The sequence below is a fragment of the Dipodomys merriami genome, unplaced genomic scaffold (assembly GCF_024711535.1).
Source record: "Dipodomys merriami isolate MVZ:Mamm:240054 unplaced genomic scaffold, mDipMer1.0.p SCAF_15, whole genome shotgun sequence".
NCBI classification, from domain to species: domain Eukaryota; kingdom Metazoa; phylum Chordata; class Mammalia; order Rodentia; family Heteromyidae; genus Dipodomys; species Dipodomys merriami.
Genome location: NW_027202826.1, coordinates 10200220 through 10226216, shown reverse-complemented (window position 1 = coordinate 10226216; position 25997 = coordinate 10200220). Strand labels below are relative to the sequence as shown.

The 25997-nt window shown below is 46.8% G+C and overlaps 1 protein-coding gene across 2 annotated transcripts in view; it reads left to right on the top strand.

The window, feature by feature from the left end:
• Positions 1 to 25997, top strand: part of Gatb (glutamyl-tRNA amidotransferase subunit B) — a 69967-nt gene that overhangs the window by 34701 nt on the left and 9269 nt on the right. For both annotated transcript variants that reach the window (XM_070022204.1, XM_070022205.1), the window contains exons 6-10: positions 5415 to 5528; positions 8057 to 8141; positions 8766 to 8810; positions 10989 to 11181; positions 22295 to 22428. In XM_070022204.1, coding sequence (XP_069878305.1) covers positions 5415 to 5528; positions 8057 to 8141; positions 8766 to 8810; positions 10989 to 11181; positions 22295 to 22428 — 571 coding nt within the window. The remainder of the gene's footprint in view (positions 1 to 5414; positions 5529 to 8056; positions 8142 to 8765; positions 8811 to 10988; positions 11182 to 22294; positions 22429 to 25997) is intronic.

Here is a 25997-nt window from a genome sequence, read left to right as displayed (position 1 = left end):
CAGAACGCGGCGAAGTAAACCTGCCTGGTAAGGCTTTCATGCACTTGAGGCAATTTAACTTAATTTGTTTAAAAGGTATTTTGTCTTCACTGGCTAAAGTGTCTTTTGTTAATGTTTGATGCTATATTTGAATCTGGGCTAGCGAACTCTCTTTCAGCACTGCAGGATACTAAATGATTCCTCTCAGACATTTATGTAGTATGGGCTTCTCTGGGAGAGACTCAAATTCATGCTTTTATTCTTCTTCCAAATTAGAATTCTAAATTGTGAAAGATCGTTTCATTTTTAAAAGCAAGTGAGTAATTCAGGGTTCCCTGAGTTTAAAAAAAGAAGAAAAAAAAGTTGTCTTCTAAGTATTGAGACTTGATTGAGCAGTTTGGTATATTCCAGGAGTTTTCTTTTAAGCTTAATGGGCCTTTCAGATGATTCCAACTGGATATTAATCCTATTCAGACAGGAGTTGAGAACCTATCCGAAACCTACTGGGAGAGAGAGCCCTGCCTCCTTACTCATTGCTCAGGAAAATGCCAGTGTTGGCATTCAGTGCTCAGCAAAGTTTAATTTATTAGCAACCACCATTGGGCCAGTCTCAGCTCTAGGTGCTGAAAAACACCTTGTCCCTGCCACATAGAGATCATATTTGTGAGGGAGACAAATAGGTACATAAACACGTGAAATAATTATGATGGTAAGTGCTTCAAAGAAATGGGATGTGGTGACAGTGAGTTCTAGTTTGGAAGATGATAATGCTGTGTAAGGACCCTGGGCTTGTGGGGAGGAGGGAGTATGAAGAATGCTTTGTGGCCCCAGGCAACAGAGCTAGGGATTGGCATTCCAGAAAGCAGCCAGGGCTGAGGATGGGAGGTAAGAAAGAACACAGAATGTGTCCCTAGGCAGTCAAGGTGCTGGAAGTCCCCTCAGGGAGAGCAGAAGAGCTGTGACAACAGAGAAAATCAGAAAGGTTAGGTGAGGGCCAGATTCCATATAAAGACCTAAAGTTTAGATTTCTGCCCAGGTGCCCTGGGAAAGTGCTGGAAGGTTCTAAATGAGACTATGACATGGTCTGACTAGTGATTTTAGAAAAACACTCCAGCTGCTCCAAGGAATGTGCATTTCTTAGGGTAAGAAGAGGATCATGTGACCAGTTGTGAGATGCTTGCTGTAGTTCAGATGGAAGGTGACCCTGTTTGACAGCGCTGGTGGCAGGGACAGTGGAGAGATAATTGGGTAGTTCAAGATGGTTCTTTTTTTTTTTTTTTTTGTCAGCCCTGGGGCTTGAACTCTGGTCCTGTGGACTGCCCCTGAGCTCTTCAGCTCAAGGTGAGCTCTCTACCACTTGATCCACAGCACTACTTCCAGTTTTCTGGTGGTTAATTGGAGATAGAGTCTCATGGACTTTCCTGCCCAGGCTGGCTTTGAACTGTGATCCTCAGATCTCAGCCTCTTGGGTAGCTAGGATTACAGGCGTGAGCCACTGGTGCCCAGCTCAAGATGGTTCTTAAGAATAAGAAGGTTTGTAATAGACCAGTGGGAAAGATCAGAGATGGGGAGAGGAAGGTTGCCTTCAAGGAAGTTGAGGAGTAGGTAGTGTTGAAAAGGTGAGGGTAAGCATGTGTTTGGGAAAGGACAAGCCAGGTCCTGTAGTGCCTATGGCACCTGGTATGGCGCTCAGAGGAGAGACCTGGGCTAAAGAGAGCAATCAAGCGGTCAAGGGCACAGAGGTGGTGTTTAAAACCAGGTACCTCTACAGAGAGAGAGTGAATAAATAAGAAGCCATGAGTTAGGAAAGGAAGGAGAGCACTAGAGCATCCCTAGAGGCAGAAGGAAAACCAAGCAAGCAGAAGGCTGCCGAAGCAGAGGTAGGAAGATGCTTCAGGAAGGAAGGGTCACACATCCCCTGCTGCTGTGGTATCCAATGAGGTGAGGACAAAATACATCCTCCACTAGATTGGCAGCTAGGAGGTTGCTGGAATCTTCTATAAGGGCATTTGTACAGAAGCCCAGCTGAAGTGGGTGGAGGAGAAAATGGGAGGTGAGAAGGTAGAGATCGTTTGTGCACAACCCAGACTTGTTGGAGAGGAGTTACTGAAAAGGAAAGCAGAGAGACAATAGCCAGATGACTGAAGGAGTAAAACTTGAGCTCAAGGGAATAAGTCTTTGGGCTTTTGTTTGTCTTCTTAATGAGAAATGCTATTAAATATGTACATACTGGATGGAGTGCTGAGAAAGAGATTGATGGCGCTGGGGGAGGGATTACCTGAGGAGCAGTGTCCTTGAGCAGGGAAAGAGGGGACGTCGTCCAGGCCCACCCTGGGCATAAAGATGAGGTGATGTGCAAGCAGGTGGTGGTCTCGTGCTCACTTCTCAGGCCTGGGCTGTGTATATTCTGGTAGTTTTGAACACCCACAACTGGAAGTTCATTCACTGGGGAGGGTTTGGGTAGAAGCTGATGGTAACACTTCATGGGAACCTTGAAGGTGGACAGAGGTAGATGAGGAACAGCAGCAGCAATGAGGCAGATGTAAGCATGAAGGAGCAGGGAGGCCAGCAGGAGCTCCACCCACTGGAGGTGGGCTCACCAGTGGAGATGGTCTGAGTCTTTAGACCCCAGGCCCAAACTCCAGGAGTCCCGTGTAAAGTCCAGCTACTCCCCCCCTATGTCAAATAAAGAGCTATAGTGAAGGACAGAGAAAGGAGAGTTATTATATGACAATACTTCCGTGCATCTTCAGCAGTCTTCAGGGATGAGAAAGGTATGCAGATGTCTGTAGCTTTTGCTGTTTTCTTCACGATGATGAGAAGATATTGTCTTGTCTGAGGGACAGTTTGCCTCTGTCCAAAGATATGTATCAGTGGTAAATCCTGTCTTTCTTGGAGCCCAATTCTCTCTGCAGGAGAGAATGACTCAGATCAAAGGACACAGAAGCAAGATGAGCTGTGTGTGTGCCGGGGGGACGGGGGAGGGGGGACTGGGAGCTGGTTGCCAGGCATTTAGTTAATTCACAGACCCAACATAAGCATCTTTTAAATTGCCTCTCCACAGAATGGATGATGGGAACATGTAGGCTGCAGCCACTAAGTTAGATGAGGGCTCTTGAGTACCCAGAGGCAGAGAAGAGGAGCCAGTGGAGCTGTGTCGTGCTTGAGTAAGCTGTCGGAGTGGTGAAGGTACAGTGTACCAGGATGAAAGTCCTGAGGACCAGGGCAAGAGGCACTGCTGTGGAAAGCCCTTAGTCAGGCCTGAGTCCTTTGACAAGATCAGAAACCTTCAGTGGGGTGGCCACAGAAGGATGGAGAGGACGTGGCCCCATGTGGCGGTGATGCGTGTTGGAAGGGACGCACTTGAGGACAGCACGGGCAGTTTGGTTGTGAGTGTTACCGTTTGAATATGAGCTGAGCCCATGGCTCGTGGGTTATACACTTGGTCTCCGATGAGTCGTGCTGCTTTGAAGGTTCAGGAAGTTGTAAGAGGTGGGGCCTAGCTGCAAGAAGTTGGTCCCTGGGAGAGTGTCTTTGAGGGTTACATATGTCTAAGCTCCTCTCTCTTCTTCTCTGTGCCCTGAGGTGAGCCGCCTCTGCCACATGCTCCCTCCACCCTCCACCATTGTTCCACCACCATGGGCACTGAATCCACAGAGCCAAGAACTGTGGATGTTGAACGTCTGTGAACCTTCATCTCAAATAGATCCTTTCTCCCCTGACTTGTTTCTGTGTGGTGTTTGGTCCCAAGGATGCAAGAGTAATACATGGGGACAAGAAAACAGAAAAGTGGAAGATGACATCAAGGTTCTTAGCTAACAGAGCATCTTGAGACACAGAAAAGCATAACTTGTCCGAAAGCTGATTCAAAATAAGGTCTCTACAAAAACGTGGAGAAGTCGGTGGTAGAGATAGGGTAGTTGTAAGGCATCTTTCCAGGCTTGTGGAGCCATAGAGGGGCTGAGCCGTTCCCTTTCTCAGAAGGATGGAAGAGGAGGGACATGCTTGGTATATGCTTGAACCCCACATCTCAGCACTCTCTGAGATAACTCAGTCAAGGGTCTCTGTGAATTAAGGCATTTGTCTCTCTCTCTTTTTAACTTTATTATGTGTTTGTTGTCAAATATTGGAAATGTATTTATTTAGCCCATCCAAACACCCAGGTTTGAGATTGCTTATCTATCTGTTTATTGTGGTGCTACTCTGGTTTGAACTGATGGCTACAGGTTTGCTAGGCAAGTGCTCTACCCCTTGATCCATTGCCCAGCCCTTTTACTTTCATTATTTTTCAGATGGATCTCACATTTTTTACCTGAGACCTCAATCCCCCTACCTCCACCTAGTTGGGATTATAGGTGTCACTGTACCTGACTTATTTTGAAGACAGTGTATCACTAACATTTTTTTCCCCATCTGGCTTTAAACCCCAATCCTCTATGCGTCCCTCTCCCCCAGTGGCCTGCGCCATTGCATCTAGTCAGAATGCGATGACGTCTTTCTTCATCTCGATTTGTCTTGAGGTTTTTGCCTCCCTCTCTTCTTCCAAAGCCTCTCCAAGAAGCCCCCTCTGTAGGGGTTCTAATCTGAGGTATTTTCAGGAGTAGAAAAGGTCCTGTTGGGATGAGGTCAGCCCCCTCTCCGTCCCACCCCAGACACCTTCCTTTGTAACAGCAGGTGTTCTGCTACAGTGAATCCTTACAGCACTTGGCAAGGATTCATTGGACTTGTGTTTGTGGGGAGATACATACAGAACCTGGAGGGAAGAGAAAGGAGAAAGGGTTTTGGCTTGTGCCCCTGAGCTGTTAATTCTCAAGGATTGTCTTAGAAATCTCACAGAATCACCGTTAGAAATCCACATTCCTTTGGAGAGCACTGCAGGGCTTTCAGGTAATCATTTTTGAAGCTCCCTACCCTTCCCCCGCCCCAACCCAGCTCTGATACTTTGAGAAAAACAAACAAACACTTGAGAATAAAGCTGCAGAGTAAACCTCCACTTTATTCTTTTTTCTTTTTTTGCCAGTCCTGGGGCTTGAACTCAGCGCCTGGGCACTGTCTCTGAGCTTCTTTTGCTCAAGGCTAGCACTCTACCACTTGAGCCACAGCACCACTTCCAGCTTTTTTTGTTTATGTGGTGCTGAGGAATGGAACCCAGGGTTTCATGCGTGCTAGGCAAGCACTCTACCACTAAGCCACATTCCCAGCCCCCCCAATATTGTTCTTTTTTTTTTTAAGTACAAAATGTATATCGATCTTTCCAGCTGGCCTATCCCAAACTTCTCAACTGTGCATGTAAGTACACACATGTATACATACACAAACCTCAGGCCCAGGACACTTGCTCAGGACCAACCATGCCCTCCCTAAAGCTAAAGCGTGAGTCATTATTATTGCCTCAAATAATTTCTACAAAATTGCCTTTTTTTTTCTCCCTCCAGAGGGCCAGCTAAGAGTGGATGCCAATATATCCGTGCATCACCCTGGGGAACCTCTGGGCATTCGGACTGAAGTGAAGAATCTTAACAGCATCAGGTTCTTGGCCAGAGCCATAGGTGAATGACATGATCATTTGTTCTGTTCCTCTTTGTATCAGGTACCCCTTGCTCTGTAACAAGCCTCCTCTAGTCTTAGTGGATCACACAGAAACCTGTGGACTGGGTAGTTCTTCTCCTAGTCCTGCTTCTGCTCACTCCGATAGCAGTGGGTGATGGGCAGGTGAGTGGAAGCAGTGTCTAAGATGACCTCGCTCCCATGCAAGCCTGGGTACAGGGTGTCTGAAGGCTCCTCCACCTACATAGTCTGGTTCTTTACTCACCTAGCCTAGGCTTTTGTATTTGCCAGGGGAACCATCCCAGGAGCCTCAAGGTTGCTTGGATCCTAAACTCTAAAACTCACAATGTCACGTCCAACATAGTCTGGTCAAAGCATAGTCTGTCTGTAGCACCTTCAGTTCAGAGTACACTCAGAGGAAGGGGATATAGACTGGACCTCCTTACGAGAGGATTCAAAAAGAATTGTGGCTGGATTCTGCCGTGTACTGCATTGTTTATCAAGTCAGGTTTGTTCATTGGACTGGATGTGGTGTGGCCTAATTGGTTGGTATGTTTTCCTGCCTTTCACTGTTTTCAATGAATAAGGTGCCATGTGACTGTGCAGTCAAGGCTGATCTTATTGGAGAACACACGGTATCTCATCAATGATTATACTTATGGTAGTAACTAAAAATACAACAGGGTAACACAATAAACACCTGGGCAATCCTATAGGAAACTGATGATTAAATTGAGGGGAAGACAACTCAGTGATCTACAAAGATTTCTTAAACCAAAGAGGTATCTAGAGAGAAAGATTAAAGATCATCCCTTAAAGAATTCACCAAGAGCCAGACTATTGAAGGTGTTTGCCAGATGGCACGGTAGCCTAAGCATTTAATAAGATCCCAGGTCTTGTCAAGAAAAGTGTTAGAACCAGTACAACACAGTACTCCAGTCTTGAATATCTTGAACCTGAAATAGCCAGTCTGCCTCAGAGAAGATACTCTTGTCTCTGCACATGTTCAGGAAATAGGCATTAAAAGTGATCCAGCGATAGCTGGTAGTGGGTGATGGAGGTTCCCGAGTGAGGGCTAACTAAAGATAGTGACCGCTTTTGTCTCTCAAAGGGAAAACAGTCCCTGTTTGGGAGGCCATCTGATGTGTGAGTCAGGGAAACATATGTGTATAACCCAAGTTTGTGAACCCAAGCTTGGAGTGAGTGGAGGAAGTTCCGTTTCACCTTGGACATGGTAGTGTTCTGGAACCCATTAGACTAGGAGGCAATGATGGTGACCTAAAAAAACAAACAAGAAGCAGATATTGGTAGAGTTCATCTGTAATGAGTTGTGAAGGGTTTTTGTTCATCCCTAAGCTTTTTATGTTCGAGTGCCCTTTGGAGCAGCAGTCAGAGAGAATCTGTGGTTGGGCTCCTAGTAGAAGAACCAAAGCTTTGCCATCATGAGCTTCATTTTTTTTTCTCCCAGCATTGGGCCTTTCAAGTATCATCTCATGTCAGTCAGAGCATTGGAGTTGAGGGGAGATGGACCAAAATGGGCAGATTGGAGCATTGCTGTTTCTTGGCAACTGAGTTTGAATCTGGGAAGGTGGCACCTGCTATTGTAGGGAGCTAAGGGGAAGGTGTATTTTCACCAGGGTGCTTAGCAGTGGTGGTTACCACAGCCTGTTTGTTTTGTTAGATGGTGAGGGAGCATGCCATGAAGCAACGGTTCCTAGTCTTTTGGGGTCACAAATCCATTTGAACATAAGATTTTGGAGTCTCTCTCTCTCTCTCTCTCTCTCTCTCTCTCTCTCTCTCTCTCTCTCTCTCTCTCTCTCTCTCTCTCTCTCTCTCTCTCTCTTTTCTCTCCTCTGGAAAATGCATGTGCACAGACATGCACATATTTTATGTGATTTTGCCAGAGGGGCGAGAGGGAAGAAGGCAGGCCCTTAGCAGCCATCTGCAGGTGCTCCTATGAGACAACAGTCTTAGATATGTGCACTTTAGATCTACATGCTACTCCAAGTCCTACTTCTGCCAAGTTGAGTAATCTCTACTGCTTTGTTTAATCTCCCTGAATGAGCTTTACTTCAAAAATAAACAAGTGAGGGGCTGGGAAGGTGGCTCAGTGGTAGAGCGCTTGCCTTGCATGCCTGAGGCCCTGGGTTCGATTCCTCAGCACCACATAAGCAAAAAGAAAAAAGCCGGAAGTGGCATTATGGCTCAAGTGGTAGAGCGCTAGCCTTGAGCTGAAGAGCTGAGGGACAGCGCCCAGGCCCAGAGTTCAGACCCAACGACCGGACTCCCCACCCCCCCAAAATAAAAAAGTGAGTAGGGCTTCTTGTGGCCCTTTCCAGCATGGCGATTGCAATGAGGAGGAAAAGTAGAGCCTACAAAGCAAGGGTCATTGTGAACAACTTTCTTGGTTATTTTTTTTTAACTTGTAAGACTGAGAAAGGTTTCTAATTATTGTCTGAATGGATGCAAGGTATAATCAAACTATACTAATTTATTGTGTTTGTGTGGGTGTGGGTGTGTTTTTTTGTAGACTATGAAATTCAGAGGCAAATTAGTGAACTTGAGAATGGAGGTGAAATTCTGAATGAAACTCGCTCATTTGATTGCAAGTTGGGGTAAGTTTGCATTGGTAGTTCTCTGCACTGGCAAAGCGAGAAGATCCTGCATCCTATAAGGATATAACATTCCTCTTTTAGAGAAGCTCTTCAGAGACTTAAACTGCCCCAGCCTTCTACAGAAATGCTTGGTCTCAGATCCTAGACTTTCTGTTGCTTCCAGATCACCAGGCAAGAATTTTTATTCCCTTAAATACACTGTTCAACCTCTACCAGCTTCAGCTACAGTAGAGGAGAGCCAAAGCCTGAATCTAAGGATGTCTTTTATCTGTGACAACTGTGACCCTGATTTTCTGACTCAGAAATTTGAGGGGTTTATCCTTTAAGCAGAATACTGAAAACAGCTAGAGTTTGAGCTGGCTATATGCTAAACTATTTACCTCATTGCCAGTAAACAAGAGAGATGGGAGATTGAGGTCCTACAATCTGCTTCAGTGACTGAAAGACCTCCCACTAGGCCCCACCTCTTGCAGTTTCTCTCACCTCCCAGGAGGATGGAGGAGGTCCCAAGGGGACATACCTTTAAACCTTGCCTTTGGGAGATGCTCAGAGCTGAACCCTTCTCTGTAGGCAGGCTAGCCATTGCTAGTGTTTGCTTAATGTTTTCTTCTTTAACTGTTATAGGTGCACTGTGCCAATGAGAGATAAAGAAGGAAAACAAGACTACAGGTGATTGATTATTCCTTGTGTCACAAACCACCACTGTATATTTAGTGCTAAAGATGTATCTCGAATCCATCTGAAAATCAACATATAATGATCCTGGAGAATAGTTACGAATGTTTGTTGTTATAACCTTGAGGGAAATTTTAAGAGTTCCTATTTTCTATGTGTACTGGAAGAAAACGTCTTCTTGGTTTGGTAGCCTAAGAGTTTCTTGTTTAATAGGATTCAAATGTTGGAAAATACTTGATTTCTGACTTCCCTGCCATGGTGGTTGTAGTTGAATTAAAAGGATGGCAGCTAAAGTTGGAGCTTAGGGTGTTTTTATTCTTACATTCAGCAGTGAAGTCTGTAATACACTGAAATTCCTTGGAAGGAAATGAAAAAAGAAATATATAACTTAATGGAAGTTCCCTTTAACCCTTGGATGATATGTTGTCATTGACAATTAAACAAGTTGGGGGCTGAGGGTATGGCTCATGCCTAGCATGCTTGAAACTCTGGGTTTAGTTCTATCATTGAGGAGGGGAAAAGTTGGACTTAACAAGAGGTCTACAAACAAATAGTAAACACAGTTTTAAAATAGATTGCAAACAAAATTGAGCCTTTTACCCTTTCCCGTAGGTTAACAGATTGCAAAGATGGCAGTTTTAAGTTGTTGAAAGTCGCCCACCTCTCCGTTGTGAGGTGCAGAATACAAAAGTACAGCTATTGCTGCACAGTGAGGATCAAATGTAGCCCTCACTCCAAGGATTTCTATCATGTGTCTGTCAAAATCAGGGTTGTCTTAATTGCTGTGATCTTCTAGGTTCACACTGTTTTCCCAGGATCTTCCTTTGTTCTTCAGTATTGCTGCTCCCTATGGTATTTGTGCTGCTTTCTTACTGAGTAACTTTCAGCTCAGAAAATGGTTTCTACTCCAGCCATTTAGACCAGAAACCTCCCTTTGGTTTATTCTTAACTTCACAGAAGTCAGATTGATTTGTGGGAGAGATTTAACATTGAGTTGATAAGCTGTTTGCAGTTCTAGTTTAGTAACTTTAGATACCATTTGTTTGTCATTACCTGCTCTTACAGAGCCCTTTGACGGTTACAACAGAGAGAAAATGGTACTGGAATAGAACAGAGGGAGAGGCATCCTCACTTCACAACATTAGGTGTTGACAAAGCTTCCACACTGAAAGATAATGGGCTTTACTTTTAGAGCAGTTGTAGGCTTCTAGTGAAGTTGAGTAGAAAGTGCAGAGTTCTTGTCCACTCACTTCTCATGTTCACACAGTCTCCTATGACCAACCTCTTGAATTAATGAGATGTGTTCCTTCAAGTGATGAATGGGTGATTGGTACCTGATTGATAACTAAATTCCGTAGTTCACACTAAGTAGGGTTCATTTGGTGCAGTGTTGTACAGTCTCTGGGTTTTGGCATCTGTATGATGACATGCATCCACCATTACAGAATCATCAGAGTAATTTCTCTGCCCCTAAAATGCCCTAGGATCCACCTACGCACCCCTTCTAGTCTACCCATAACTCTCAAGAAGGAAAGGTCTCTACTCCCCCCGCCGTGTTTTTTATCTATTACACAAACCCTGCTGATAGTAGAAACTTCATAATCGGGGAAGTCATTTTTCTTCCTAATAAATTGTTGTCATTTCGTCTTACTGTTTCAAACCTGGGGTTTTTCTGTTGTTGCTGCTGCTGCTGTGTTTTGGTGCCAGTGCTGGGACTCTAACTCAGGGTCTGGGCACGGTTTCTTACTTTTTGCACCCAAACCTGGCATTCTTGGCACTCTGCCACTTGAGCCCTACCTCTACTTCCAGCTTTTGGCTGGTTGCTTGATGATAAGAGTCTCATGGACGTTCCTGCCCAGATTGGTTTCCATCTTCAGATCTCAGTCTCCCGAGTAACTAGGATTACAGGCATGAACCACCAGCACCTGGCCTTAAAGCTGTTTTTCGATATATAATTTATCCACATTGTAAGTCAGAGGCGAGCTCAGCTCTAGGATACTCCTTTTTCTCATCATTACTCTGTGTGTGTGCACAGTGGCCGGTTTGAGGATTTTTCCAAGAAAACATTTGCAAGTAGTATGGCCTCAGTACAAAGCATTCACTTTAGCAGTAGATTTCTGTTCTAATTCATTGAGATAGTCCAGGCTCAGGTTCTGTCTGCTCTCTGCCTAGATTTATGCCAGAGCCCAACCTGCCTCCTCTGATCCTCTACGACACCACGTCTCTGCCTCCCGAAGGCGCAGACCCTCGGCAAGTGATCGACATCGACCAGATCCGGGCCATGCTCCCTGAGCTCCCCAGCGTGACCCGACAGCGGCTGGTCCAGCAGTACGGGATGCGGCCGGAGCACAGCTTCACGCTGCTGGTATGTGTGGGAATGAAGCAGCCCTGCGCACTGGGTGATGCTCCACAGAGGCCCTGAGCGGGGCCAGCAGCGGGGCAGGCAGGTGTCTCCACTCTAGATGCCTCTGAGACGCAGAGGGCGGGGTTGTCCTGCTCTCCACCCTGTACCGCGTGTGAACAGATCTCACAGCCGTCATGTCTCCAACCCTGGAGCCAAGTCCAAATACAGTGCATCCGTGTTTTCCCATGTGTCTCCAGGAGAAAAGAAAATCAATGTATATGGTTTGTAGATGTCTAACAGTTTTGAACCAGGGCAGAGGCTTGAAGGATGGTAAGTTCTCAAAAGCAAACCAGTTGTTTTACCAGTTGTGGAAGAAATACTTAAACACTTGGACCAGAAGTCTAGTCAGTCCGTCCTGTGAGGCTTGCACACATGGCTTTCGGGACGGGAGAGAATCCGACCTGCAAGCTCGGCATCAGGACTTCCCATCCTCTGCAGAGCTGCTGGTGCTTGGTAGTTTTCTTTGTCATGGCAACAGTGAAGGGAGGTGGCGTCAGGGAGGGAGGTATTTTTTTCACGGTTGTCATGGTCTCGTCTGTGGGAGGAAGTGGGAAGATTTGCAGCTGAGTCTTTCAGAGAGTGGGTATATGCTCCTGACATCTTCTGGAATCTGTGAAAACTGAATTTCTGCCTTGTAAATGGCCAATAATAACTATATAAGCGTGTTAACAGCGTACATATTTAGATGCATGTAGATTTATATACTTTAGTAATAGCACAGTCGCAATGTACGTGGTCAGGTAGGCACCTGTTGGCTAATGATTCTTGTCATCCTCCTTCGGTTGGCTGCTTTGAGATGTAGAGCATCTCAAGTGAAGAGTCCTGTTTGTGACCAATAGGGATCAGCCACCATCTGTTCTTTACTGACATCAGAAGCAGATGACATCACTGTCTCCCATGGGCTGCCACTCTATCTCACTTTACATCTGTGGTGATTCTCTGGCTGCACTCCTTCATTTGTGTACCTTGTTCAGCCTCAGGGGCAAGCACATCCCCCGTGTTCTATTACTCACCTCAGATGAGCCACAGCAGTGCTCCAAGCCAGGGCTCTGTAGGAGTCAAGCGCGCAGCCTCTCCCACAGAATACCCTGTACCCTGAGCCTATTACGACTCATGTATTTTTCTGAGATTAATGTGAGAAACCTAAGTTTTAGTCTTACACATTTTTACCACTTGAAATAACTAGTGAATTCCAGACCTGCATTCCGTTACTGTTCACCAGCAGATCAAGGAGATGTGAAGACAGGGATCAGATTTCTCAACCTCAAAGGCATGATTGACCTCTCTTCACTTGGCTTTTCACTAGCCTTCTACCCCCTTTGCTTTTGTTTCTTTTTTCTTTCTTTTTTTTGGCCAGGCCTGGAGCTTGAACTCAGGGCCTGGACACTGTCCCTGCACTTCTTTTTGCTCAAGGCAACAACGCCACTTCTGGCTTTTTCTGTGTATGTGGTACTGAGGAATCGAACTCAGGACTTTATGCATGCGAGGCAAGCACTCTACCAGTAGGCCACCTTCCCAGCCCACTTTGCTTTGTTTCTTTTGGTGATGCTGAAGTTTTTACTTAGGACCTTGCACTTGCTGGGCAAGCACTCTTATCTCTTGAGTCATGCCCCCCAGCCCTTTTTGTTTTCATTGTTTTTTTAATAGAGTCTTGTGCATGTGTTCACCCCACCTTGGATTAAGATCCTGTTTAGATGTGCTTGGTAGCTAGGCTCATGAGCATAAGCCCCAATACGTGGCAAAGCCAGCATGGCACTCCAAGGTTTCTTGGCCATTTCTTTGCCCAAGACTGATTTCAGAGACCAGTTGACTAAATATAATATGAATAATCTTCTCTCTATATCATCTTTCTCCATAAGAAAGAAAAAGAACTTTTTGAAAGCTCAAGTACATGGCTCTTTTTGTTCAAAGCACTGTCTGTAAATATACGCTTTCTTCAGAGAGCACCTCTGTCATATGCCCTGATGTGTGCGCTGGGACCATTCCCTGCCTGGCCTCATGGAGCCTAATGCCTGGGAGGCCAGGGGCACTTGGCTGTTCGTGTTTGTGTCCCATGTTCACCCAGGAGTCCTTTGTGGGAAATAAGTGTTGGCTAAGGAGTGAGAGTGACATATTAATTTTTTTTTTTGTCAGTCATGGCCTGGGCGCTGTCCCTGAGCTCATCAGCTCAAGGCAAAGTCTCCAAGGCAAGAGCCACAGCGCCACTTCCGACAGATTAATTTTTATTAGCCTCTCTTATGTAGTAGGTTTGGAGAGAAAAACAAAGGTTTTTTTAAGGGATTTTTTTTTTTGGCCATCCTAGAGTTTGTTTATCCATGACAATACAGCTCACCAGCCCCTGGGTCAGATGGTGGTGGGCAGGGGTAGGGCGGAGCCCCGAGAGAGGAGATGGTCACCCACTTGATTGAACAAAACAAAACCAGGGAGTTGATTTTTTTTTCTTTTGGCCAGTTTTGAAAAGATTGTTGGTGGTGGGTTTTGGTACCTTAACAACATGCTAATGTTTATAGTGTGGAGATGATGTATTAGGTGATTAGTTTAAAAGATACAAGGAGTAGTGCTTGAAATTTCCAAAATGAATGGGAATAGGAGATAACACCTGACTGAGAGTGATTGAGATAAACTGTTTTCTCAGAATCACCCAGCCTGAGCCCTTTATGACTTTGTAATCATTGGAAGCTCAGTTGCTCATAACATTCTGGAAAATGACACATTCCTGATTTTTTTTCCTGCCTTCATCAGAAACACAACAGATTGCTGAGAAGGGCAGATGCACAAATCTAATGAACCATCTTTCAATTTAAAGAGTGCCCAGGAGTATTCATTAAATAAATAGCGGTGGTGGAGGTGTGCTTTGCAGAGCTTCTGCTTGCTTTCCTTGCCTTTGGTGCATGCTTGTTTCATTAAGCAGGATGCGCACCCCACCCCCACACATGCCAACCCCACACACAAGAGAAACTTCAGAGTTTAACTCATCTCTGATTTGTTGTGTCATTTTTCTATGCAGTAAGCACTGAATAATGTACTAAATGGTTAGCACTATGTTTGCTATTTACAGAACTGTGTGTGTGTGTGTGTGTGTGTGTGTGTGTGTGTGTGTGTGTGTGTGTGTGTGTGTGTGTGTGTGTGTGTGTGTGTGTGTGTGTACTGGGGCTTGAGCTCAGGGCCTCATGCTCTCATTTGACTTCTTGGCTCAAGGCTGGCATTCTACCACATGAACCATACTTCCACTGTGGCTTTTTGCTGGTAACTGAGATCAGAGTCTCACAGAGCTTTCTGTCTGGCTAACTTTGAACCATGATCCTCAGATCTCAATCTCCTAAGTGGCTTGGATTACAGGCATGAGCTCAATAGAACTCTTAACAGGATACGTTAGCATCTACCAGCATGTCAGGCACATGGTAGGTCTTCTATGACTGGATGAACAGGGGAGTGAATGAATGGAATACCATGGAATTCCTGGGAGAAGCAGCATTCCTGAGAACTGTATCATGGGATACAGAGCTGTGAAATCCCAGGATGACACACAGGTCACTGAACTCTGGGAGAGAAGAGCTTAGACTCTGCCAGGTTCCACAACCATCTCCAAGTCACCTGCCTCTGACTCTTGCATTCCAAACTAGTCTCATTGGGACATTAAATACATCTGTAATTTGGATTTTTCTTCCCTGGACTCTCATGAAAATCCCCTCCCTAAAGAAAATTTGTGTTGCTGTTTTCCTCTTCTTGGTCCACCAAAGACTACAGCCTGTTTAACTAACGTTGCTTCCCCGTCTTAGGTAAAATTCCTTCCCCTTGCTTGTAAAGATTAAAGTTTAGCAGAGTGCAAGCTTGGATCAAAAGTATTAGGACTTTGAAAACTGAGAGATCCTTCTCTGAGTCAGGAGTCCAGGAGTAATTATTAGAATAGTCAGGATTATACACATGAGCACACTTGTTTAGCAAAATTCTCCCAGGCTGATTTGCATAAGGGCATCTTTCCCTCAACCCTGTGACTTATTTCACTCTGGGAATTCAAAGGAAACAGTCATTTCCCTAAACAGCACATTTCTGAAGGACTGGTTGTTTACCATGTGCTCTGCAGTTTAGTTAGTGCTCTATTTGTTTTTCTTTTTTGGGCAAGCTTTTGGGTTTATTTTTGTTGTTGTTTTGTTTTTGGTTTGGGGAGGTTTTTTGGATAGTACTAGAGCTTGAACTCGGGGCTTTTGTTCTTTTTAGTCTGGCACTTCACTACTTGATCCATGCCTCCATTCTTGATTTTTGCTGATTTATTTCAGAGATGGAGTATAGAAAACTTTGTGGCCTTGGAGCCTCAAACCTTGATCCTCCAGTTCTTAGCCTCTTGAGGAGTTGGGATTAAAGGCCTGAGCCACCAGCATCTGTCTACAGTATACCACTGGGTAGTGTGGCCTTTTGACAGCCCTCTAAGATGGGTGATGTTGCTTTCCTCATTCTGTCAGTGAGGAAATACAGCCTTTCGGTTAAAGAACTTCGTGAAGTTCACACCAAGACAGACTTCAGAAACCTAGCTCTGTTATGAAGCTCCACTGTTTGCTTATAATGTGCTATAGTGCCACATTGAAATAAAGTTTTTAGTTAGTGGCTGGTTTTGATTGCTTTTGTTTCCTTAGTGGAGAACATTCAGAGTTTTTACTGTTGTTAATTCTAGTGCTTTCTGTAGGCCCAGTTATTTTGTGAAGGACAGTCAGAGAATGTAGATTCATGTGAACATTTTGGTCACTCTTGTTGATTCTGAAGTTGCCAGATTGCCCTATAAATAAACATTCCAGGCTGTCTGCCGAGCTGAGTGAACATCAGTCACCTCTAGTGAAAAGAAGTCATGCCAGTTTTGCCAAGTGGAAAAATTAAGTCAGAGAGATAAAAGTACTGGAAGCTGTCCTAGACAGCTTTATTTCTTCTGTTTTCTTCAGCTTTCTCCTGAGGGTACATGGCTCCCTTTGGGTCTGAATCATTGGGTCTGAGGTTTGTCAGCCTAGGGTAGGGATTGTGGGATGGATGATTTTGCTGGTGCATTGTGTCGTTCAGGTGCTCAGGAAGGACCAGATGTGAGCTTTCAGGACAGCTGTGCGTGAAGTCCGTGTACAGAAAGCTTTGATTCTCATCCTACAGTGGGAGGTGTCGGTGATAGGTGAGCACCTCTGAGAACTTGCTGTGCCGTCATCAAATGGACACTTGGCATGTCGCTCTCAGAGCGTGAGTAGAGCTCCTCCCTTTCCCAGCTGGAAAAGAAGGGGAATGACTTGCACCTCAAAGATGGAAGACATATCAGAATCTTCATTGAATATCAAAAAAAAAAAATCTACAGACAGCCGAGTAAACCATGGTAGCTCATGCCTGTCATCCCAGTTACTACGAGGCAAGATCTGAGGATCAGAGATCAAAGCCAGCCTAAGCAGAGTAGTTTAGCTACTTACCTCCAGTTAACCAGCAGAGATCCAGAAGCAGATCTGTGGCGCAAATGTTACAGTACCAGCCTTGAGCCAAAAAAGCTAAGTGACAACACCCAGGCCCCTGAGTTCAGTACCAGTAGAGGAACAAATTAATTAGAATTAATTAATTAATATAGCCAAGCAGATTCCCAAGTATGTGCTGCCAGGGAGATGAGCATTAACACTAAGCATCATGCAAGCACAACTCAAGGAGAAGCTTGCGGTAGTGGGGAGAGATTGGAGAATGATCACAGGGTAACTGCTCAAGATGCACTGTGCTCATAGACCATCATGTTGAATTGAAACCTCTTTGAACAACCACTTAGAGATAATAAAATACATATTTTTTTTTTTTAAGAAAGGGCCTGCGTGGCCCCTGTGAGACCATAGGAGAAAGTGACGGCCCGGAGCCAGCAGCCGCACTGTTGTTGGCGTCTCGTCTTTGTATTCACCCTGAAGACAAGTCATACTTGAATAGCTTCATTTTCTCCAGCTGTTTGTTCTCCATTGAAAGTCAGCATCTTTTTGTTTCTGATATTACAGAAAAGGTTAAAGTGTCTCTAAGGGACAAAGAAGCAGAAAAGCTATCATGACCATAGTTAGTCGTTAAATGAATTGTTTTTCAAGAATTTGGCTTCGTCTCTAGTGAGGCTAAACATGGCCTGCTTTGCTTTCTGGATGAATTGCCTATAAAACAATTGTCCGTGACAGATACCTGTATCTCCCACTTGCGGCCGGTAGTTTGAAATAGCACGTGCAGCCGCAGTGGCCCACCCTGCACTGTCCGGCCCACTGTTGAAGGAACACCCTTTCGGCCAACCTTGTTTCACACCATAGTTCAGTCCCATGCAATTTTCAAAATGGATTATATTCTGCATGTTGTAAGTTGTGTCTGGGGCTTGCCAGCGTAAGGGTGCTTTTACAATTATTCACTGCGCTAGAAATACACTCAGAATGTTGTCTGGTAGAGTAGAATAGCAATGATGCATCTCTGGATCCTCAGGCTGTCTTTTCTCCCCGTGCTTTCTCTCTGGTGGACAGGCTGGGGGGGGGGGGGGAGGGGGGGTGAAAGGTCACACGGCTCACAGCCCAGAGCGACCTTCCTGCATCCTAAAGACAGAAAGAGTGGGACTGGTCTCATTAGGCCAGAAGTACATGGCATTGTGTAGTGTTTAGGTGCTGGGAGCTTCCAGTGAGTTCCCTGGGAGGGGAGGGTGCACAGGACTCCTGGCCCCCCTGCTCCCCCGCAGCCCAGGGTGGCATGGGTGGTAGGCATGCCACGGTCTTCCTCCCTGACCTGAGAATGGGGATGAGTTATGCCGTGTGCCTAGACATAGCTTGGCAAAGGCGGAGAGAGCGCTTGCCATTTTCTCCTTCCAGTGTCTGAGCTAGTTGCCAGGCACCTCTGCAACATCTCTAACGTGTGAAGAAACTTGGAACCACTGGCTGCTATCAGATTTTAAAAAATGAAAGGATTGTGAATATGCTTTCCTTTGCTTGAGCCCAAAGGACAGTCCGGTCACGGGCGGGTGCTGAGTTGCAGTCTCCAGGAGCCCTCCCTTGCTCAGAGGCCTGGCCTCAGGGATGCGCGCCGCCTGCGCAGCCTCTGTCCACGCACCTCGTCTCAGCAGCCGGTCCAGTCCACAGGGCTGTTCTTAGGATGACATAAGCTTAAAAAAACCAACTTGCCGGACACTGGTAGCTCACCCTGTCGTCCTAGCTACTCAGGAGGCTGAGATTTGAGGACTGTGGTTCAAAGCCAGCCTGGGCAAGAATGTCCACGAGACACTAATCTCCAATAAACTACCAGAAAACTGGAAAAGTGGAGCTGTGGCTCAAGTGGCTAGCTTGAGCTGAAGAGTGGAGGGACAGCGCCCAGGCCCAGAGTTCAAGCCCCACGACCGACCAAAAAAAAACCCAAAAAACAAAACTTTGTTACAATGTATTACTATAATTGTTTGTTGTATTAATTGTTGTCTCTTACCATGTTTGATTTATGAGTCAAACTTTTTGTGGATATGCGTCTATAGGAAAAACATAGGGTTTTGGAGTATCTGGTGTTTCAGGCATCCCCGGGGGGTCTCGGAATGTATTGCTGTGGATAAAGATGGGGGAGGGGCCCCCACAGTATAACCCCTGCTTTCACTGCCTTTGATGTTGGTATAGTTTGTGGAGGGGAAGGGAAAAACAAATGGTTTAAATAGGGATACAGGCGGACCCATTGCAACAATGAGATGTACAAAACGTCATGTCGAAAAACGAACTTTACAACTTTGGCTGGGGAGATGGGAAGGGATAGGAAGGGGAAACAAAGGAGGAGGCAGCAATGCTTGATAAGAAATGTCCTCATTACCTTGCCCATGTACCTGTAACCCCTCTGTACGATATTTCCACAATTAAAAAAAAAAACATGGGGGAGGGGTGCTGATTGGCCGGGGATTGTGCGTCTAGGCTCCCTTGAGCCTAGACTCTGACAGCCCCTGTCATGTAGCCAGCTGCTTACCAACTTGTGTTTTCTTGCCTTCTCTTTCTTCTCTGGGTCAGCCCTGAGCAGCTGCCCTGGTTGGGTTTCATGCTGCCTATAAATAGAGTCCAGCCTCATTTCTGGACGTTCATCAGGTTTGCAGGATGTGTGTGTGCCTTAGGACTGCAGTTGAGAAATCAGCCTTCATCCCCTGACAGCTCATCATCTCTGAAAGGACAGTATCAAAGACAGGAAGTTGCTCCCTGCAAGGGTAAACTGAGGCAGTGAATGAAGGGTTCACAAACCCGGAAGTCATGGGAGGTTCCTGTTGGTATCTAAGGGGCTGACCTGACTTTGGCTCGGTGTATAATTGAATGCCTTGGAAAATCCAATTAACACGTGGAAAAGATGCTTTTGAGAAATTGTGCTTAAGACAGGACCCATTGTCCCTGCTGCTCTAGAGAGGGGTGGGGAGGGGCAGGTAATAAAGGCCCCCCTAATGAAGTCCCCCGTCTGTATTACTCTTCGGGTGATTTTTATGTAAGGAATTACCGGTCCACTGTTTTTCTGAGAAAACCAGATGGCAGCACTATCGTGCTCACTAGAGACTTGTGGAATTGGTGCCAGGTTTATTAGCATTTGCCAGTCTTAGGAAGAACTAAGAACACTAGAAAGGCAGAGTGTGTGTGTAGTTTTCTCCTGGAAAGCAGATCCGACGGCCCCTGAGAAGCTCTTATTGATCCGTCATTCTTTGGACAGCCGCAGAGGCAGCGGCTGTACCAGAGCAGCCTCCTGCAGCCGCACTCCCTGGCGCCCGCCCCGTCACCAGCCCAGATTTTCATGTCCGCTTTCAGTTGTGCACTGAAAGCATGTATCCCCCAGCGAAGTGCAGTTCCAGCTCGGAGAAACTTCATCACAGCCCTGACATGAAAAGACAAACAGAAATCTGCCTGTCCCTGTTATCCATCCAATAACGAAAGCACCCAAGGGTAGAGAAATAGACATCCATCACGTCCCGGCCACGCAGCCAAGCCTGAGCCCAAGTGCAGTATTTCGATGTGGATCTCAGAAACCTTTCTTTGGCAAGGCAGAGTTCTCCTGACGGCTCATTTCACCGGCGGACCGGCTTGTCTGCGTGAGAACAAAGGGAGTTCTGCCCGGCTGATGTGAGCCCGATTGCGCTTTTTCCTTCCCCAGTGATTCGAGCACTGATTCTAGAAGTTCTGAGTACTTTCCTCAAGTTAAACAACGCTGCCTCTTCACATGGCCTGGGATTTGCCTTTATCTGTAGTGAAGCTTGGGCTGCTGCAGTGGCCTTTGCCCCGGTTTAGCATGAGCAAGAATAATAGCATTGGCTCAGAAGGAGATTCAAGAGATGATTATGGGATTATTCGGTAGGCTTGTCACTAGAGAATTTATCTGTTATAAAGAGCATGTAGATTTTTTTTTGATTATGGCATTTCTACTTTAACAACTGCAGGCCTGTGTGTATATTATAACTCATACCCTAGCTCAACTTTGAGAGCACTTTTGTCAGTATGTCTTGCTTCTTCCGGTTTCTTCTGGTTCATGTAGGATTCTCTGGAAAGGGCTGGGGTGGGAGCATTAGTATGAAGGCAAGAAGATTGCAGGAAAGAGAAATCTGCCGTTTACAATGCATAGCCTCCACATTTGGAAATTCCAGCCTCTTTTCCATCAGCAGAACATGTTTTTGTTCCTGATATACTAGGGTGAACTTAGTTAAATTTCCAGGTTCTGCCCAATCTCTTTGAGGTAGCAATTAGCCATAGTAACTAAGCCAAGAAGGGCCCTCTCCCATTATTCTCACGTATGTGGCAAACCCAGCATTTAAAGGTGAACACGAAATGACAAAGGGTGAATATTCACGCTTGATTTACCTTATTGCGTGTTGCGGGGTCCCTTACGCCACCCACTGGCCTTACCCACCACTTGTGGCCCAGCGTTGATGCGGCCGTTGGCTCTATTTATAGAGTGAACAGGAATGCATGATCCTAACTTACACAGCCGAGAGTCCAGAGAGGCTGAAACAACCCAGAGCCAGCCGTGAGGCAGGCTGGCTGTACCAAACTGACTCAGAAGGCCCGGAAGCCAGCAGCTCCCGCATTGGTTATGCATCTGGTCTAACTGGGTCGTGTGTGCCCTTGTTCTTCCTCATTTGAAAATATTCTAGAACCATCCCTGTGTCTCTACTTCTGCAGATGATGTGAAGGTGGATACAGACAGTCAGGATCCACTTTTAATTTTTCAGAGCTAGAATGATCTGCTTCTTCCTCCTTAATTGGCTTGAGTTGCTACATCTTTTCTAGCCATCACTAGGACTTCAAACAGGGAATAGGTCAGGGACTAGAAGTGACATTAAACCCCAGCGTCTGGTCCACTGGGTACCTGAGTGACACAGAAAGGCAGGTGAGCTTGAGGATTGGTACATTTACTGCTTTCAGTTCCAATAGGACATAGTCTAAAAATACTTACCACTGAAACAATGCTACGTGAAAGCAGAGTAGCAGATGTAGAATTCTTACTGTTTCGTGAAAAGGATTGAAAATTTACTGTTATCATCTCTGTTTTACTGAGAAAGAATGGATGTTTACTCAGGTAATCCTAGCCACTCAAGAGGCTGAGAGCCGGGTGCCAGTGGCTCACACTTGTAATCCTAGCTACTCAGGAGGCTGAGATCTGAGGATCACGGCTCAAAGCTAGCCCGGGCAGGAAAGTCCATGAGACTGTTATCTCCAATTAACCACCAGAAAACCAGAAGTGGCCCTGTGGCTCAAGCGGTAGAATGCTTGCCTTGAGCTGAAGAGCGCAGGGACAGCGCCCAAGCCTAGAGTTCAAGCCCCACAACCAACAAAAAAAGAAAGAGGCTGAGATGTAGAAGACTGCCATTCAAGGCCATGAGTTTCTACGCCAAAAATAACCAACAAAAAGCAGTGCTGGAGACATGGCTCAAATGATAGAGCACCACCCAGCAAGAAAGACAAGCCAAAGGCCCTCGATTCAAACCTCCCACTCATGGCCAAAATTATGAAGGAACAAAAAAGGATCTGTGAAGAGGCTAAGGGTAGACGTTTCTAATTTGCCTTCGAAATGCTGATCTTTCACTTTGAGGATGCTTTATATAATTTTTTTTCTTTAATAGAATGAAGTTGGCCTACTGGAGTTCTTCCAGAATGTGATGAAAGAAACTAGGGCAGAGCCAAAAATGGTGACTGGCTGGATCCTCAACACCCTACTGGGCTATTTAAAGCGCCAGAACCTCGCTGTCTGGGAGAGGTGAGTGCGCGGGGGGGTCTTCCCCCATCGTGAACTCTGGGCCCAGAAGCAGTGGAAGTGGGGCAGCTTCTGCTCTTCCTATTCTCGCACGGGTCTCCTAGCACGATAACAAACATCCCCCGTGAGTTCCACGTTGTAAAAGTATTTTCACTCCCATCTGCAAACCCACTTCATTTGTTCAGATTGGTGCGGCTTTGCCTGTGTGCTGTGCGAGGGGCTGGCAGCTTGAAGAGGGAGAAGACAAGAAGTTTAGACACCGGACCTGTTATAGGCCCATAAGAAAGCAGTCGCCTCAGACATGCACACACACGGGGTCCTGGGAAAGAGGGGACCTGGAGGCTCCAAGTTGGTAGCGGTTCTCTCTCCCCTGACTCTGTCCGCAGAGTTCTTGCCCAGCCCCCTAGGTGAAAGTGATGGTGGTCTAGTAAAGGAAGAGGGATAGGTTCAGACCAAAGGGATAAAGAGGGGACCACATTCCATTCGGACATGCTGAGTTTGAGCTGCCCATTGGACAGACACCTGGTGTCGGGCGGCAGTAGGCACAGGGATCCACAGCCAATGGGAGACCCGGGGGGTATAAATGAGATGTTTCACGGGTTCATTATTGGGCACGTATCTGTGGAGTCTGCTGTGGGCTGGCCTGGGGAAGAGCAGTCCTCAGGATGGACAGGTCCTGTGGGGAACAAGTGATTCTCGGAAGCAGTGGGCATGGGGCAGGGGGAGGGGGTGGCTGAGAGGGAAGAAGGTACCAGCTTAGCAAGACCTGAGTGAGCGCTGAGTAGGACCCATCAGAGAGCCCTGGGGTAAGTGTTCCCACCCAGGGACCAGCACTCAGAGAAGCGTGGGGTGAGTCTGGGTCTGACATCCTGGATTGTTTGGGGTTTTTTTTGAAGTAGGTTAGCCTCAAACTCACTATTCTCCTTGCCTTAGCTTCCCAGGTGCTGGTATTATAGGCATTTCCTACCACAGCTGGCATTTCTGATTGTTTTGAGTATGTGGTGAAATGTGTTTGAATTAATAGGACATTCTAAATTGTTTTAAGTGTGATTTAGTTAAGAAAGAAGACATTTCTGATCATTTTGAGAATATTGTTGTGAAACGTGTTTTAATTAATAGGACATTCTAAATTGTTTTGTTTGATGTAGTTGAGAAAGAAGACATTGCATATACCCCAAGTGAGTCCATGGTAAAATCAGACGATTGTCATCCGCATGACCGACTCCAGTCATTCGCATGAATTGAGTGCCTAAACTTCAGGACAGCTATGGGCCTCAGTCCCTGAGCACCAAGGAAGCTGCGAGGCCTTTGAGCCCGGGAGCGGTGTTGACAGGAAATCGAGCAGGGAGATGCGTGGACAGCACTGGAGAACGGGGCCGGGCTCTGGGGCTGAGCTGTGGCAGTGGGAAGGCAGAGGAAGAGTTGGCTGCAGTTAGTGTTTTGAAGGCGCCCTGGTTTGGCACCCAGGAAGTTGGAAGCAGGGAGACAGAAAGCATGGTGGGGGTTGAAGTGGCAGAGATGCTGGTCAGAGGGGACGCTTACAGCAAGGCTTGGCAGACTTTGGCGTTGTGGGTCCACGGCCTGGTTTTGCAACAGCTTGTGAATATGAATGGTTTTTACCTTTGTGAAGAAGAAAAACTTGGGAGTTGTAGCTCAGTGGGCGCCTGTTTAGCTAGCATGCGTGAGGCCCTGGGTCACCCACGTAGACTGTGCAGTGTGAGCGAGTGTTGGACTCCTGGGGGACAGGTGAGTGAAGGGGTGCAAAGAAGGGGACCCGAAGTCCTGGGAAGTGGTGAGGACATAGAGCCCCCCTGTTGGTGTTGGGCAGAATGGAGGAGCCGGCAAGGAGCAGAAGATGAGGGAAGCAGAGGAGGGGCAGAGGCCGGGGACGAGAGGCAGGTCTCCATAGTCGGAGGCCACAGGAGGGAGTGTGTGCTTGGCAGGAAAGTGAGGTGGTTTGCAGGAGGAGAGCTGCTGTAGGGGCTGGGGAGACTCACAATGACACATGCGTACAAAAGGCGGACGATGGCCACCGCAGAAGCTGCTAGATCGTTATTGAACAAAATCAGAGCCAGACAGATGGAGCAGCGGCCGATGGACTGGAGGCATCTCCAGCTTTGGGAGTGGGCTGGGGAGTGTGCACAGGAGTAAAGGGAGAAAGGGAGGCACAGGCCAGGGCGTGGGTGCTGGGGAACCGCAGGGGCGGCACGGAGTGGGCTGCAGAGGAGAGGGAGGGTGGCTGGATGGGGGAGGGGAGGAGGATGCCCTAGAAAGAGCTGGACCTTGAATCGAGTCATGTTTTCCAGAGGTGAGAGGTGAGGGTGACTGCTGAGGAGTGAGCGTGACGGGAACGAGGTGACAGGTGGGACACCAGGAGGCGAGAAGGACGGAGGAAGGGTCACCAGCGAGCGAGCACCACCACAGGGCCAGGTCCCCGTGTCTTCCTCTAGGACCTTCCTGGGTCCCATTTTACAGACGCAGCGAGGGGGGATAGGAGAAGCGGGAGGGCGGGCGGGGGGTGTTAGGGGAGTGGAATGGCTGGTGGAGTCGGGGTCCTGGAGGAGCTCTAAAGGGACAGGATGACAGGAGAAGACTGGAAAGGTCCTGCTCCCCTCTCAGGCCGCTCGGGCCTCGGAGCCTGGGGACGAGAGATGCGCACCTGAGGCTTGTATTCCATGTCAGGTTCTTCCTAAGTGGAGACATGTGAGCTGTCAAGAGTCCAGGGCGCTGTGAGCGCAGCAGATGAGCTGCCTGTCCTGTGCTGCTGGGTTTGAATGGATGGTTTATTTAACTGATTGGGGAGGGGGTGTGGTCTGTCAAGGTCGTCTGACAGGCACTGATCTTTATTCAAGTTCAGCCCTGGCATGTCTGGAACTCATATAGCCAGCCCTCCATACCTGCAGATCAAAAGTATTTGGGGGAAAAAATTGCACCTGTGCCAGGCACTGGTGGCTCGTGCTTGTAATCCTAGCTACTCAGGAGGCTGAGATCTGAGGATCACTGGTCAAAGCCAGCCTGGGCAGGAAAGTCTGTGAGACTCTTACTTCCAATTAACTACCAGAAAACCAGTAGTAGAGCTGTGGCTCAAAGTGATAAGAGTACTGGCCTTAAGCAAAAGAACTCAGAGACAGCACCCAGCCCCACGACTGACTGAAACAAAAATTGCACCTGTTTTGAACATGTACAGATTGTTTTTTCTTGTCATTAGTCCCTAAACTCTCTGTTTAGGGACTTGAACATCCCCAGGGCCAGGGGTCCTACAAAGAATCTCTTGTGGTACTGAGGGCCAACTATCTGTACCGTGTATTGTACCCATATGTAGTATTGGTAGAAAGAATCCATTACTGGCCTACTATATGCTGTGCATTGTGGGAAGAAAAAAGGTGACATCCCAAGCACTTTTAGGTCAGTGAAGATTTTAAGATAGGATTCTTAGATGAATTTCTCTAAAGTACATTCATTTTTTTTTTGTGTTCTTTTTCTGTTTGCCTGAAATTAAGATGCTAAAACTCTGCTCCCCCTTACCCCCCCAAGATGGCAGGATTAGAAAGTGGAGCCCGTGGAGGCGGCCG